The 17,640-nt window shown below is 29.3% G+C and overlaps 1 protein-coding gene across 1 annotated transcript in view; it reads left to right on the plus strand.

The window, feature by feature from the left end:
• Window positions 1-17,640, plus strand: part of Marf1 (meiosis regulator and mRNA stability factor 1-like protein) — a 146,027-nt gene that overhangs the window by 74,516 nt on the left and 53,871 nt on the right. The window contains exons 10-14 of the mRNA XM_075375513.1: window positions 1,572-2,086; window positions 8,310-8,566; window positions 8,747-8,875; window positions 9,528-9,674; window positions 17,008-17,412. Coding sequence (XP_075231628.1) covers window positions 1,572-2,086; window positions 8,310-8,566; window positions 8,747-8,875; window positions 9,528-9,674; window positions 17,008-17,412 — 1,453 coding nt within the window. The remainder of the gene's footprint in view (window positions 1-1,571; window positions 2,087-8,309; window positions 8,567-8,746; window positions 8,876-9,527; window positions 9,675-17,007; window positions 17,413-17,640) is intronic.

The raw sequence follows: 17,640 nt of genomic DNA on the forward strand, positions 1-17,640 counted from the left end.
CGCTGCTAGGTTAGTTCCATTATTGCTGCCCTGCTGTTAACCCTTAGCATCATAGTCAATCACTTCCTGAATCTTGCATTTTGTTTTGGTATTGTTATAATCAAGCTTTCCACAAAATTTATTCTTTGATTAATTCCTTTCTCTTAAGGAGTTGAAATTGTATTATGTAACAAGTATTGTTTTGTAAGATCATCATAATATTAATTTTTTTAGTTATTTTATAATATGCTATACTTTTATTATGTTAATATTAATGAAATTAGGATACGTTGAAGAGTTTTTTGTACATCACATTCTAAGACTTTTCTACGAAGGAAAGAAATTTTATTGAACACTGGTCATGTGTATCAGTTGAAGAAAAAAAGGAGTACCAAATATGAAGAGAAAAGGAATACCATATCCTGATTTCTTAATAAAGTGATCCTGTGTGTTTCTCATATCATAATCATTGTCTTTTACTCTATTACTCCTTCTTTAGACCTTTGTATATTAGGCTTGTTAATCATAATAGTGTATTACTTTCCTTGTTTTTCTTTTTCTATCTGGGCTTTTTTTGTTTGTAAATATTCAGATTTACAAACAGACATCTGCTTTCTTACGAATTAAAACGATTCTTAAAACAATAACTTGAATTTTTCCGTAGGTTTTTTAAAGTTGTAGTATACAGTTTTTCTGATACTATTGAGTTTTCTTGTTTTCCTTTAAGTATTAGTTTCTCTCTGGAAGAAAACCCTTTAATTAATTTATTAAATAAAATAACATTTTAATAATTTCTATATGAAACTTTTTTTTGAATGATTGAAACCTATTTGATGTGAAAAATGTTTGTTATTAATATTCTATTTAATTTAATTCTTGTTTTCTGAAATCTTAATATTAAAAGTATCCCTATAAAAAAAAAAAAAAAAAAAAAAAAAAATATAAAAATTATAAAAATAAAGTTGCTTAAAATCCTATCTTTTTTTATTTTTATTTGTTTGAAAACTTTCAGGATTGAAATTCTAAAAAAAAGAATGAGGGCTCTTGTTTACACCTTTAAAATTATACTTTGTTTTTTTTTGAAAACTTTCAGATATTATTTTTGTTTTATTGAAATGATTGCTAAAATACCAGTCATAATATTTCTTTGTCTGACTAAATCAGATAACTAAATAACTGATCTTTCTGTCGATCTGCCTTTCCTTTACTTTGTTGATAAGCATGTATCTCCTTTGGTATGTGATATCATCATTTATCTACATCAAAATGATTTTTTCCATTGTATTAATTTTCCATTTTCATATTCTTTCTCATTTCCATTTATTGTAGCGATTTGTATTCTTTTTGTCATGTACCGGGTTCACTTTCAAACATCTGTACATGCGTTATTTATTTATTCTTAATATAGAAAAAAAAACCAAACGTTTAAATTGATGAATTCTATGTCAGTATATTTTATTTATGAAATATTGTGATTATCTCATATCTTCTTTTCTTATCTCTAGTTCTCTTTCTAGTTTTCTTTATCTTAAATTCTTTTTTGCCAACTTTTTTTATTATTATTGCCTCTATTATTAGTAATTTTTTTTCAGAATATATGGAGGTGGCCATCATTTAATGCAGTTACCTCATATGACACAGCAAGCTCATCTAACCTCAATGCCTACTATAATTCATACTCATGGACCGGCATGTACATCACAACAAACAGTTGATGGTCTTAGTGGTAGTCATACTGGAGCTTTGACATCTAGTGCCACTTGTATATCAGCTTGTAGAACTTCTGCACCGGGCATATGGAGTTACAATAACACATCTGCTGTTACATCATCAGGAAGTCCTGCATCTGCAGCTAATAGTCATCGTATATTAACTAATATATCTAATCATAATACGGTTCAAAATCAGATCTTTAGAGGGCGTCCAATATTAGGTACACATAATGTTATCAATGAACATTTATCTCATAATGTGGAAATTGATAAAAAACAGTTGCAGTCAGAAAGTGTCTTACAGTGGTTGCATAAAAGTAATAATAAATGTAGTAAAAATAATCTTGTTGGTACTGATTCTAATAATGATGTATCTAGTTCTACCCAAACTGAAAGTAAGTTCAAAATTAAATATTTTTCTTTCAGATATGAATTGATATAGAAATTAAGAAATACATATAAGTAACTAATCATCTGGGGTAGTTTTTATTAAGTGTATTAAAGAAATATTACTTATACATGCTTATTACTATGTATCTGACCTTGAGGAGGGATGATAGATGTCTCATGTAAGGAGAAGAATAAACTAACCTAACTCTCCACATGATGACTTTTCATTTCATTTTCAAAACTCAGTAATATAGGCAGTTGTCTTAAGATATAAATAAAAGATGATAATTACTTTTTGTGAACATTGTTACTCAGAAAATAGCTGTCATCAGAACTATAGAACTATTAGAACTGAGTCCTAAAAAGCAATTTGTGTGATTTAATATTCATGTTTTATCATTGACTTGGAATTTAAATGAAAGTTATGATTGAATTGACTGCTGTCTTGTCTTATGTTTGAATATGATATCCCCAGCTCAGAATTTAAAATTAGGAAGTTAGTGCTGGATTAAAAAACAAACTAAAACAACAACTTTTCTTAATTTATTGTTGACTTCTAAAAGTCAAATTAAAGAAGATTTGAAATACATTTTTTTTAATACGTCTTTTGAAGTTTTTTTAACATTTTTTAAAGCCTTATTTCATTTTACATTTTTATGTAAGTTAGTTTTACTTAATTTCTCCCAACATTGATAAAAAATGTTGCTCTCAGGGTATTCAAGGTATGTTATTCTCAGGGTATCAAGGTATTGATAGAAATAAGAGAAAGGAAATAAACTATTTACAAGTGTGAATTGAGGCCTCCTATAAATGTGAGGCTACATATATATTTTTTTTCTTTATGGTCTCTTTGGACCGCGTTGAACTTTTTGCACAACAGATGTCTTCCGTCTGTTATCCCAGTACAATTTCATTTCGTCTCTTGTAACTTGTTTTTGTTCATCAGTCCACTGCGTCCCAGTTCTAGTCTTATCTGTAAGTTTCCGGAAAATGTGTTAATTAATTTTATTTGTAAACTCAGTTCTGTTACACTCATCGCCTTCGTTCAGTTGTAGTTCGCTGAGGTCCTTCTTAACTTCGACTACCCAATCCGTAGTCGCTTTCATATTTGTTAAAAAACTAAAGACGCGCTTCGTTAACCTATCATCCGGCATCCTGAGTATATGACCGTAGAACTTGACCCTTCGTTTTCTCATCGTCAACGTCAGCGGTTCGTTGTTCCCTTTATAAAGTTCTTCGTTTTCTTCTTAGTTTGTAAGATCCGTCTTCTAGTTTTCTTGGTCCCAATATTTTCTTCAAGATTCTTCTTTCACGTATTTCCATTTCCTTCAGTTAAAATATACTGTAATTTGTTGAAATTTTTTTCACAACACGGTAGCATAAGACTATGAAGGGCGGCAATCAGATACCAACATATTTTCGTGGAGCGCGGATCATTGTGATGGGAAAAGGTTAAGAAAGGATTTGAAATTTTCACTTTTCAATATTCATATCACTGAACTTTGGCTAATGTTATGCTTTCTTGCTGCTTTTTGAATCGAGGAATGAGGATTCCCAATAAAATCTTGCCTATTCTCTAATGATTTGTTATTGTTACTTGCAGATTTAGGCCTCCCTGGTTTTTCTCTATTACTATTAATGCTCCCTGTTTCTTCAAATTGTTGCTTGTTGATGCCGTATCTTTTGAAATAGGGTTACGATTATTAAATGTTGAAAATTCACATACTTCATTATATGACCTAACTCTATTGCCAAAGCCCCTCATCATTAAAAGTGTGACCTTCTCCTGTTCACTAAGTGACATGGTGGTAAAAAAGATGTAAATAACAAAAGTGACTTACAAATGTGGTAAAGGCATACAAAATCCATTAGCCAACTGATCAAAATAAATTCTTGTAAGAAACTAACAGTGTAGTAATGAAATGCTTCTAAAAGCATTTATAAAACATATTTAAATTTTAAAAAATTAAATTTAACTTTTAAAATAGATTTTAATTAAATTCAGTTTAAATTTTTTTTATTAATTTTAATATTTGAACTTAGTAAATTTAGTAATTTTCAAGATCCAAACTGTAACCCACCAGTTTGGTCTAGTGGTTAAACGCGTCTTCCCAAATCAGCTGGGATATATAATCATTTATAGGAATTCTAACTCGGGAAGATAATTTATGCAGGAATTTTCAAAGAGATTGCAGCAGTCTGTTTTTAATATCTCAATGACTTGGATCGCTGGCACGGATGGAGAACCATAGAGGGCGGTTTTTTACGCAGCTACTCCGAAATAATTCGCAGGAGTCTAAAATAAAAGCTCATTCTTCTAGCGAATAACTTATTTTACATCTCTACGTGATAATACTTCACAAAGCGAGTTCAGCGGACCGTTTAACTAAAGAAAGCGTTTGCCACTTTAAGAAAGAAATGGGCAGGGACTGTATCGGAGTTATGGCCACCGGTCTTTTGAGCGTAGAGTATTTCGCTTGACTGATGGATGCTAGAAATCTGTAAATGCCCAGAGTTTAGATTTAGAGAGAGTTATTTATTTTTAGGTTCGACAGGCAAACCCACCGGGTTGGTCTAGTGGTGAACGCGTCCTCCCAAATCAGCTGATTTGGAAGTCGAGAGTTCCTGCGTTCAAGTCCTAGTAAACCCAGTTGTTTTTACACGGATTTGAATACTAGATCGTGGATACTGGTGTTCTTTAGTGGTTGGGTTTCAATTAACCACACATCTCAGGAATGGTCGAACTGAGAATGTACAAGACTACACTTCATTTACACTCATACATATCATCCTCATTCATCCTCTGAAGAATTATCTAAACGGTAGTTACCGGAGGCTAAACAGGAAAAAGAAAAGAAAAGATCCAAACTGTATCCCACCACCATTTAGGATACAGGCATTATACAGACTTTTTATTTATACCATTTTCTTATGTTAAAGAGACCTTTAAAATGATTTATCGCACAAAGGGTGTTATCATTTAAAATATTTGAGTTACAACCCCTCACCAACCCCCAAGAAGAAGTTGGGAAATTCTATTTCTCATCAAAAGGTAAAGTAGTTGATTGATGCCTTATCCTGAAAGTACAGTATTCAATCTGGAATGGTTTTTTAAAGTTGTTGAGGGGATTTCCATACTTTCGACTTGCTCTGTATATTGATATTTTTTATGTACTAATTAAATTACATTCATATGAAATAATTGTACAACTTTTGTTTTATCCTCTTTAAAATTTGTGATAACAGTTTGTATATCAGCTGTAATTCTCCTGTGATCAATAATTAAATTTATTTTCCTAAAGACTGTGTTAATATTGCCAAACTTTAATTTTAAAATAATTTGAACTTTAGCAGTATTCTAAACTGTTTAATCTGTTATAAATCACTTAAAATATTTGCAGTGAGACCAAATATTTAATGTACTGAGGGTATAGTGGTGAGGCAATCAATACTTCTTTGTTAATTATTATTATTACAGTATTTATTAATTAAAGCAGCTTATGGAGTTAACTTGGAGTTTTATTAAATATTTATTGCTGTGATTTTCATTTTGTTAAATCTTGATCTCACAATTGAAATAATTATGTTGATTTGATTATTTTAATTGCTTATCCTGATTTCTTAATTTATTGTACAGTTTATAACAATTTATTTTCTCCTTTTCTGTACAGTAACTGTGGTGGAGACTGTGTAAAAACTAGTGTTGTGTTAAGTGTTTTGTAGTTTCCTTAGGTTAGGCTAAATGTTTGCTTTTTCTACATTTATTCTATGTTTACTAACTCCTATTTATTCTAATTTTCCTTTTTGATCTTCATTTCATTTTTGCTTGCCATATTACTTTCAGTGCCTTGTTTCATCCTACTTAACAGTTATTGTACTAAAACACTATTTTTCCTGAATGATAAAAAAATTATAATAATATAAATGTTGTACATTTTGGAGTGATGTTGGTTTTTTCTAGGGAGTTCTGGAATGAGAGCTATACAAGTGATGTCCTTTCTGAGATAATTATGTTTACTTTCAATAGAATATTCTATATGTTGTCTTTTTTGTAATGAACTGGTTCCATTTAGTTGTTACTGGATGAGTATATAAAATTTAAACATCAATATCAAAATGTTGCTGTACATGAAGTTGCGAAATGTTTTATGATGGTATTAACACGTCTTTCCAGAATATACAGTAATTTACTTTAAATCTCTTCCAATTAATTGCGTACAAGTATTAATAATGCTATTAATTTGAACTGAATTCAATTGGTGTGATAACTAAGTCATGCATAAAAATTTACATCCCAATCAGGACTTGTCAGAGAAAGTTATAACTTAACCCTACCGACTACTATGCCTTAGAAAAAATATTACTAGACACATTTTCTTGTGCTTATCCCCTCTTTGTGTATAAAACCACTTAAGTTTTGCCAAATCACAATAATTTTATTTTTTTGTTATTTTCAATCAACAAATATTCTATTTTTATTTAATTCTACCCATATCTGAGTTTAGTGTACTGAAGTAAAATGTATATTACTCTTGTAGTTGTTATAAATTGATATTATAAATTTACAATTTACTTATTAGAAACCCCAATGCTATAGATCTCTTCATACTTTTTAAAATACAAATTTATTTACAAATGCAACTGTTAGCTTTAATTCAAACCTTTTGGTTTATCTATCTTTTTCAGAAAAATTAATTTAAGGAAAATTTATTAAAGTTATATTAAAAAAATTTTTTCCCAAACTTCATTGCTAATTAACAATACGAGTATTATCCAGAAAATTCTGAAGAGCTATTAAAAATGATCAAGAACATACTTACAATTTTTATAGCTTTTTGAAGTACAAATATTATTCTATTTTTCTACATTGTTCCTGTCACTTTTATGGTACTTATTGTAATGGAGCACCACAAGCTACATCTGGAGCACCACAAGCTATATCTCTTCATCATAGAAAGATGCAGCTTGCAATATAAGCCATGTATTAACAACTTGTTTGATTTTGTTGCTATCATGGGACTCCGCCACCAAGGAAGAATTCCAAGAACAGGTGCAAGATCCAAATCACTGGTGTAAGGTTCAGGCTGTACTAAGGATAATTGAACTAAGAAGGTCATGAAAACTATTGCATTGTGGCAGCAGCATGGGCAAACATTGTTGTAAATAAACACATTGACCCTGGGAAGCAAGCCACATTGCTTGTTCTTCATCACATGATGCACTTTTTTCAGTATTTCACAATAAACATCATTACCGATTGTTCAGCTTCAAGGCAAGAAGTCGATCAGAAAACTCCTTTTTTTTACCCAAAACACTGTGCACATGATCTAAGCGGAAAACCATCAGCTTGTATGTTGTATTTCTGGGTGATTGTGTGTTGCCATCCCATAGATTTGTCATTTGATTTCAGGCGTTGTGTATGATACCCATGAACTATCCCCAATGACTATACAGATCAATTCATCGCCTTGTTTACTTTGCATAATAAATTTTAATACGCTGCCCAAATGTTTCATTTTGTGATTTTCTATAAGCATTTTAGGGACCCAGTGTACATACAATTTTTGATAATTCAATTTCTCAAACAATTTTGTGTAGAAACAAACATGAAATTTCTATTTGAATCATCTGTTCTCGTTAATATTTTCATCAGTTGCATGCACCAGATCATCTTTAAAGATTGTCATAGATTCTGTTCATCATCATGCTCATTATCAGCCCTTTATTTAACAATTTCACCCATCTCAACATCATATCAATCATTGCATTTTCTGCACAAACGTCACAAATCTGAATAAATTTTTAACGAATTTAATGTTCCTTGCATTCAAGAAATTGATTATGACCAAATTTCACATTTGGTCATGATTTAAAACTCAATAACTGATTTTAAACTTAATAAACACACTAAGAAGCATAAAGACTGGATGATTGAATAAGAATGGTGTCATTATCATCCTAAGATAATAGGCAGCTCAGCACGCTTTTGTGGAATTGCAATTTTAGTGCTACAGCAATAATTATAAAGAGAACTTAATTTATGGATATTCCTCATACTTTCTTAAGGTTGATTAATCCTTGTATGTTTCTTAATTGTCTGAAATTGTTAAATTTAAAATAAACTATTCTAAATTTCATCATCTAGTGCTGGTGCATTGCATCAGATTCCTAAACTTCCTCAATTATAATTTGTGATTTTTTTTGTTATTATGATTTATTTTTTTGCAGGCTGTGCAATAGTAGAAGATTGTTGTAAATTATCAGATATTAATAAAATTACTAGTGATAATAATACGTCAGCAACTTCTACCGGCTATATGTTGAACAGTATTAACAACATAAAGCAACAAACTAAATGCAGGTCATCATCTCCATTGAACAAGTCCAAGAATATTGCTAGTAATAAGCAATGGCAGCCACTGCAACCTGATAATAGTAGTAATAGTTTTTCAAGAGAAGACAGTCATTCTTGGTCACGAAATAAGGTAATTTTTAGTTTTGTTATACGTGTATTAAATCGATTTTAAATCTTAAATTTAATTTTCTTTTATTTTGCCCATTGATTCTAAATTTTTTAAATTATTATTTATATTAAAATATTATAATTAGCTCCATATTAATAGTATTATTAAAATTGCTGTATTGTATTCTTGTTTCTTGGTTAGACCGGGTCAAATGTAAATCGTAGGTGCCGTACTCCATCTCCCTATACATTGATTGGTGTAAATTTATCTATTCCATCTTCTACAGCCCATGGTGGAAATCGTCAAAATCACTGCCATAGTGACAGTGAGGTAAATATGTACTGTTTTTTGTTTTATTGATTCTAATAAATTTAAAAAAAATTATTTTCTTGTTGCTGTTTTTGTTTTTCTTTACCTTTGTGAGCACTTTTATAGTGGTCATTGTTATTTTATCATACAGTTTATTCAACTCTCGTGTAGATATTTAAAATAAGAGAAAACAATTTCATTTCTTTTGTCAAGAAAAATAAGCTGCTTTATTGTATCGGTTATCTGTGAGTGAAATTTATTGTTCTGTCATGTTTGTTACATAGACAGATGAAATTTATTCTTCTGATATGGATTTTTCATGTATATTAATGACTTATCTATCACATATTTTGACTGATTTAGTAGTTTTTTTTTTCACTGGACCTTGATTAATTTATCTAGTGTAATATAGTATCAATTTGAATGGTCCTTATACACATTTTAATGGGGGTTAAAAATTTACCCTATTGTTAATGGCAGCATTACATTTTTTTTTGTAACAAATACTGTTAAGTAGAATAAAATAATAAAGTATATATTTTCATTCTGATGTATCAAAATAAGTTTATTATTTTACATGCTCATGTATTTTTTGACCTGTAAGTACTTGAGAGAATAACAATTTATTGTTGGTAAATAAATAAAATTCCATGTGGTCTTTTTTGTTTTGCAGAAAATGTTCAATCCTATTGCATCATCATCATCTTCAAGCGGAAGTGGCAACAGCCCTGTTGAACTACATGTAACAAATCTAGATCAAAACATAGATCCGATTGAAATGAAAAAAATCCTGATGAATATGTTTCAAGAAAATGTCATGGTAAGTTTTGTATTTTATAAAGTATTACCCAGAAATAGATTTATTATTCAGTACAGTAAAACCTCCCCAAATGGAATCTGATGGGACCGAGGACGAATTTTGTTTTGAAGAGGTTTCCATCTTGCAGAGTTTTTAATAATCAAGCTAATTTATCGTGAGTTCCTCTGCTATGAATTATACAAATATAAAGTGAAGTTAGACAAGGATAAATGTTTGGAATAATGTGGAAATTATACTGCATATAGAAAACATTAACCACTAATTTTCAAAAATTGTTCAGTTACATTAAAGGAGGGTGTAATTTTATTTTTACAAGTAGTAATCTTTCGTTTAAAAGTTACATTTAATTAGAAGAAATATACTTTAAAACACAACATGACCTAACTCTAATTCTAAAATAATCAAGTACAGTTTTGTTTCAATAACTTAACCTTGGAACTTTCATTTTCAATAATTATACACTTCAGTAGTACAAGAAAGTAGAAAAAATTTACATAGCCTAAAACACAACATGATCTAACACTAATTCTAAAATAAAATCATTTTCTAAACTAGTCAAGTACAGTATTCTGTTTCAATAATATTTCTAGGAGTTAACTTATTTTGTTGTGGTTAATTGCTGTTTTTACGAATCGCAAATTCTTCCAGCTGTGCAACCATATCCAAAGTTTTTTCGAAACTGTTAATTTTGTTTTCTGGGTCCTCTTCTTGTCCTTCTTCTGAACTTTTGTTGATCTTGCTACCTTCAGACAAAATAATTTCATCTACAATCTGAAATCCTTCTGTTATGAAATCAGTATCAATACCCATCTAGTCTTCAGCATGGAACAATGTTTGACCACTTTCTTGCAACAGAAATTTAACTTCACACAATATTGTTTTATTGCGCAAAGTACAAGTGTTGAAAACATAATCATTGGTTTCCATACAGAAACCAGTTTCTTTAAACGCATTTTTAACACAGTTATTTGTAATTTGTTTGTTCGATGAAGAGAGCCATCTTAGTACATCCAGAACCGTAATTTTATGCATCAGTTCTTAAACGGATGAACATGAATCCATACTGGCGACTAGTAACGCCAGAATGTGTTTCCGATAAAGAATTTTTATATTTTTAATAACCCCTCTGATTCATTGGTTGAGTTACACTAGTTTTGTTTGGAGGAAAGAACACAAGTTTTATGTTAGAATAATATCCATGAAGGTGACACAACACATTCTCTAAAAACAGTAGAATATTTCTATTTCCATTAACCATTTTTTCATTTAAATTATGTAGCTATTTTTCCATTATGTTCGACGCCATCCAAGACTTTTTATTTGTGTACCTTTCCAGTGGTAACTGAACAACATTTTTGAAACGGCAAGGCTTCCAAGATTTACCAATCACCAATGGTTTAAGTAACATGCCATCTACAAAACCGTACATCAGAACAGTCACTCTTTCTTTGGATTGTTTGTCTTCAAATACACTTTTCATATTTGAAACGCAGTGTTTTGTTCACAGTGTTTTTTTTTTTTTTTGTCTTCAGTCATTTGACTGGTTTGATGCAGCTCTCCAAGATTCCCTATCTAGTGCTAGTCGTTTCATTTCAGTCACAGTGTTTGTAAAGCTAAAAAAAATAAACCAATTTCATTGCAATTACCAATATTTTTTGGTTCCTAACTGGCAGTTATTTCTTTTATTTTAATTTTCCAGTCTATAACTATTTCTTTGTCTATATCTTTAGCCTCGCCTGAAATTTGATTGTAAGAAACAGAATGCCTCCCGTGAAATTTTTCTAGCCATCCATTAGAAGCGTTAAATGTCCTAACTTAACTTATGTTAATAAATGTTTCCTAATTTGCTGCAATTTCTTTTGCCTGTTGTTGCAGGATAGATCCCAAAATAGGTAGATTTTTTGATTTGGCATGTGTGAACCATTTAAATAAAATTGAATATATTTCTTCATTTTTGCTTTTAGTCTGCCATCTACAATTAGCATTCCTTTTACCTTTCAACCATTCTTCGTTGATTTTATCTTTATTTTTTAAAATGTCGTAAATTTGTTGTTTTTCCATAATTAAACTTTTCACTAAGTTCTTAAATGTTGATTTTTAGGAATTAAATTAATAACCTCTATCTTGTCTTTTAAATGTAAATTTTTTTTTGGCATATATGATCAAAATGTTAAAAGAAGAAAAATGCACGTAACTAAAACTAAAATAGGTTACAATTTTTAAAGTGTAAGGTTAAATTAAAAATATTAGGCCCATATGTACTGTATTTAAACTCTCAACAGATAACTAACAGAAGGCGAAACTATAACAATCTATTTCTTTGTTAAAATGAAAACTATACTGCTGCGTACCATGGTGTTCAAGGCACTGAATAAAATTATTCTCAAAATTGTACATGGATTGTTTACATAAGCTGCCACTCGCTATCAATTTTTATTAATGACTGTCGGCTTATGTGCCGGAAGTTTGGAACCAAGAATGTGGTGGCGTATAATTAAACAAGTTATAGTACTGTACTAAAATAATAATTATGTACTGGATTTATAATTTGCAAATCGTGGGAATATACAATGTTTTTTTTTTAATTTCCTTTCCGTCTTATGGGACAAGATTAATACGTAAAATTGAAAATAAAATCTTGTTTGCTTTCTGTTACTGTATTGTGAAGTTTTCTGTCTTGAAGAGATTAATTTCTATAAAAATATATTGGGACTTGGGAAACTGTTTGTTTTGAGGAGGTTACTGTTTTTTTTTGGAGGTTACACTGTATTAACATTTAGTAATTATAAATGACAGTATGATTATTTGTTGGTATTTATTCTCTTTTTCTCCTTCTTATCTCGTTTTTGGCATTATTGTATGAAGAAACCCATATTACTGGGTTTTTTCTACTTTATCAACGTTATAGAGTCTTCTTTCCTTCCTCAATCATGAAGTATAATTTTCTCATATTTCAATGTATGTTTGTCAGTGTTTCAGAGTTCTGTGTTACAAATATTTTTAATTTCCCCGTTTATATTTTTCCATCTGTTCTGAATCCATTTTCACATGTGAGCCCCAGTTTGGGTTCCATGAATCCATGTTCAATGCATTAAAAAATAAAAATTCCTTGGCCAAATTTTGTTATTGAGACAGCTTTATGCACCTTCTTCAAGTACCAAATTGCCTTGTTTCTTAACCACTTAGGATATTTTTAAAGTTGTAATGTTCAAAATTTCCCAGCTAAAGTTTCTACTCAAATATGGTGAAAGTTGCAATCTGAATATCTTCTACATTCTTCTGTGTATGTTGAAGTTTTTTCTGAACTGTTGTAGAAAAATAATAGTTGTTTGTAGTAGTTTTAAAAAAAATAACATTCATTGTTTAAAATTTTATAGATAATTGAAACATATATAATCTGTCTGATAAAATAATATTTTTTACTGGAATTATAAATTTAAATTTGTGTGAAATAAAAAATTAAATCATTATTATTTAGTAATTATTTGTCTAAAATTTTTTATATCATAATCGTTTCCTTTTTTGTTATTGTTGTTTAGATTAATTGGATAAGAATATTCTAAAAAGTAACTATTATATGTTTTTTAAACATTTAGCAAAAACTAGGTAAGAATAAATGGTAAAGATAAGAAAAAAAAATCATTTACAGATTTATGATGCTGTAAAAGAACACTTTTTATAGTATACAATAAAATGCAAACAATTTTTTTTTTTATTAAGACAACATTGTAAATGTACAAATCAGTCATCAGAGTTATTTTCCACATCAGGAATTTTGTGTTAATATTTTATGTATTTGTTAATAAAACAACATTTTAACTTTAAATTATGTCAGATTTTATATAAAAAAAAGTTAACACAATTTTTGAAAAATAAATTATTTACAGAAGTTTTAAGTAGAGTCCTGTAGATTGATCCATAATAGTTTTCAAGATTAAATTTTTGAGATTGGACATGATATCAAAGGCTTTATAAATTGATAAAAATATTCATTATTTATTTTAAGTTCTTATCAAACTATTTTCATTTGAGCTTTTCATTTATTCTACTCATTTATTTTATTTATTATCTGCTTATGAATAAGTAAATCATAAAATTATTACATTAATCCAGATCGATTAATATATTATGCATTTAGGAGAAAATGTCATAGAATTATGCATTGTATTTAAAATGTTATAAAATTAGTGATTTTCATTTAAAAAAATGATTTTGACCGCTATATTAGAAAAAAAAAAGCAATAGGGTATTTTTAATTTACTAAAAATCAGGCAAAAATTCCCGATTTTCACAACTTTTTTTTGTTTACGAGACTTACAAGTAGTGACACTTAAAATGAATACTTTACAACTATATGTTTGTCAGTATAATATTTAAGTGGTCAACATTTTAATAAGTATAACCTAACTTATACTTTATAATACAATAATGTTTTCACACCCAAAATATTAAGATTTAAAATACTATTTTTTTAATATGTAAAACTTATATCCTGCTATATTCTCTACAGCCAGAGAAATATAGCTTGCTATTATAATGTCTGATTCCATCTCAGAATATTTTGTATTAATTGTTTAATTTTTTCTTTAATGATCTATAGAGTAGAACAAATGTAATTTTGGTGTATTTCTGTGAAAAAAAATTAAGTGGCAGTTATTTTAGTTTAATAATGGTCTTATCCCAAGCATTCTACAGTGGCGCTATGTCTTTATCGATGAGTTTAAAACTTCATAATTTAGTTTGATTCAAAAGTCCTGTTACCCAATCTTTAATGTCTGGTAATTTTTTTGTAAGGATGGTTTATGATATGTAGTTGGAAGTACTCTTTGCCTTATTATGCACAAGACTTTTATTTGAAATGGCACATTACATTAATCAGTTGCTGTATAACTATGCTGTTTTCAGTTGCTAATAGGACAAATTATGGCACTATTAAGTACTGTTTTATGTTAATTTATGCAGTAACTTTACAGCCAATTATTATAACTATAAAAAGATTAATTTTTCCTTGAAATCGCTTAATTTCAAGGAACAATGACAGAGATATTTTAATATCTCATTGCGTAATTAGATTGCTGTAGAGGTTTTGTCGTTGTACAGCATGAGTGGTAAGTTATAAACCATGAGTTCTATTCTACATCCACTCACTGAAGTTAGAAGTTTGATTTTAGGTTGGCACTAATACTTGACCTTTTGATACACAATATATATCTGTATTAATGTATACACAGTAATCAAATAATCTCCCTATTTTGTGTATTGATGGAAGGTGGCCATAAAAAGACTATCATGCATTATACTTTACATTATACTAAATTGCATATACATTATACTTTATATTATGATACTTTATACTAAAGACTTTGTGCAATTATTCTTGATAGTTATTTTAAATCCGAATCATTTTTAAAGTTCCAGAAAGACTTTCTGGTATTACCTTGATCAAACATACTAATAAGTCAACAGTTTCATGCACAGTTATTTGTTTTAGAGAAACTGGTTGTGTGGATGAACAAAAATGCTCCAGCTGGCCATCAGTGTTAACATTTTTTAGAACATGTCCTATGTATTCTTTGAACAATCAGCTTAAAAGTCAAAAGAAGGTTATCTCAGCAGGTTGGAATGTTACATAGGATTATTTGCAAAATCATAAAAATATTTTAATTATGTCTATACTGTTTTCATGATGTACAGGAATTGTGAGAATCTGATCGTGGAAAAGGACACAATTGTTGCAAATGGTTTATGCATTTTGTTCATGACAGTAATCAGATCTTATATAAAATTTTTAAAATCGACAAAGCACTTTTCCAAGTGGTTATGTAAACAGCTAAAACAAGATATTGGAGTTGAGAACGCTCACATTTTCCACAAGATTACATTACATTTAGAAGAGATCAGAGTTTATTCTTGGAAAAAAATTTTGGATCAATATTTTTCATGGAAACTGTAACGTCTGAAAGCTACCAGTAGATTATAATAGACTTCATAGCACTGCTAGAAGAAGATAGACATGACTATTGGTTGCAACAAGACAGTGCAACACCCTACACAGTGAGTAACACAGTGTTGCTTTGCTGTTGTGAGTTCTTTAGGGGGAATGAATCATTTGCTGTAGTCTATAGCCATCTAGGTTTCCAGATTTATCTCCCATGGATATTTTCTTTATGATTTTTACTTCCTTGTACAAAGTAAAGGAAGTATTGTGATCACGAAAAATTTTGGTTTTCAGATTTCAACAGAAATATCCATTTTGACTAGTTTCACCATGATATTTATATTTACGTATGTATGTATGTACATAGGTATCTCGCCCTAACTCAAAAACGATTAGACGTAGGATGTTGAAATTTTGAATTTAGGACTGTTGTAACATCTAGTTATGCACCTCCCCTTTTGATTGCAATCAACTGCACCAAAAGTGACCAGAAAAGCCCAAAACCCCAAAAAGTTGGATTATGGACTTTTTCTTAACTGCAGTAATAAGCCGTTATTGAGAGCTTTTCAACAATATATCATAAGTCGTACTTATTTTCATTGGTTCTAGAGTTATAGCCAAATAAAATTTTAATTATTGAAATATTTAAATCTTACAAGGGAAGGCAATCAGTTTGAATCAGACTTTATCTCTCTCTCTCTCTCTCTCTCTCTCTCTCTCGTTATTGTAAAAAGATTTTTACAATAAATAATTATTCAATAACAAAAAAAAAAAAAAATTAAAATAAAAAAACAGGTTATTAGTGAAATAACATTTTCTATAGTTTTAGAAATGTGTATATGTAATTTTATATGCATACATATGGTGTCCATTTTTTCAATGGATACAGTTTTCAAGAAAAAATGTTCAGAAATAATCCTTGCATAGTCAACTCAAAATAATGTTAAAATCGATATCTTTTATCTGCACTGCTACCATTAAAAAATTACTTCTAGCATAAAGAAACATTTTGATGCCTTACAGCTGCAAATAGAAGATATTTTAAGCAGTTATTATAACAAAATTACTGTTAACTTATGAAATTATTGTATATTTATTTTGTAAAATTTAATAAAGTTTTTTCATATAATGGTTTCCATGTATGTTTTTCTCCATGTGGGTTGCATAATATTTTATTCACTTGTACCTAGGGATTACAGAATAATATTAAAATTTATATGAAATTTGCCTGGAACTCAAAAAATATTTTAAGAGTTTTTTTTGTAACACTTTGGGTTCATTCTCTGGTCTGTGTAGTATGTATGGATGTTGTAGATATTGTTATATGAAGCAGTAAAGTATTTAGTTTTGTTTAAATTCAAAGTCAATACTCAATATTCTTTCATTTTGTTTCAGGTACTACACGTATCAGTCTTTGTTCAGTCCGGAGGAAATCTAGCTGCAGTTGTTAAAGTACCGACTCAGCAAGATGCTCAGTATGCAATATCACAGTTACATAGAAGAAAAATTGGTTATAAACGTATAATGATCTCATATGCTCGTTCTTCTTCACCTCATAATCCACAAGTGGTTCGGTCTCAAGTCATAGCAATTTTATTGGAAGTGCCTGGACATCAATTGCCATTATTTAAATTTAGAGAGATGTTTGAAAGCCGTTATCTTAATCCAATCAGTGCTTCTGATTTAAATCGTCTTCGTGATATTTGTGAAATTAGTGAAGGCGTTAATGGACGTACTATCTTGTTGAATAAAGAACATTATAAATCTACCTCACCACAGTTCCCATCATTTAACAATCAGGTATTATATTTCATTCCTTACATGATATTTGTAATACATTTTACTTGTTTTGCAACTATAATATATTATGTTATGCCAGTACTAATTCCTGCCATTGCTTCAATTAAAATAATATTGATGATTTAAAAATCACAAATAAGATATAGAAGAGAAAATTAAATTTCCTGTAAATATTAATTTTGAATTGTTTATATACGGGGTAGGCAAAAAGAGCCCCTTAATTATTAG

This window comes from Lycorma delicatula, chromosome 9, assembly GCF_047948215.1.
Source record: "Lycorma delicatula isolate Av1 chromosome 9, ASM4794821v1, whole genome shotgun sequence".
NCBI lineage: Eukaryota > Metazoa > Arthropoda > Insecta > Hemiptera > Fulgoridae > Lycorma > Lycorma delicatula.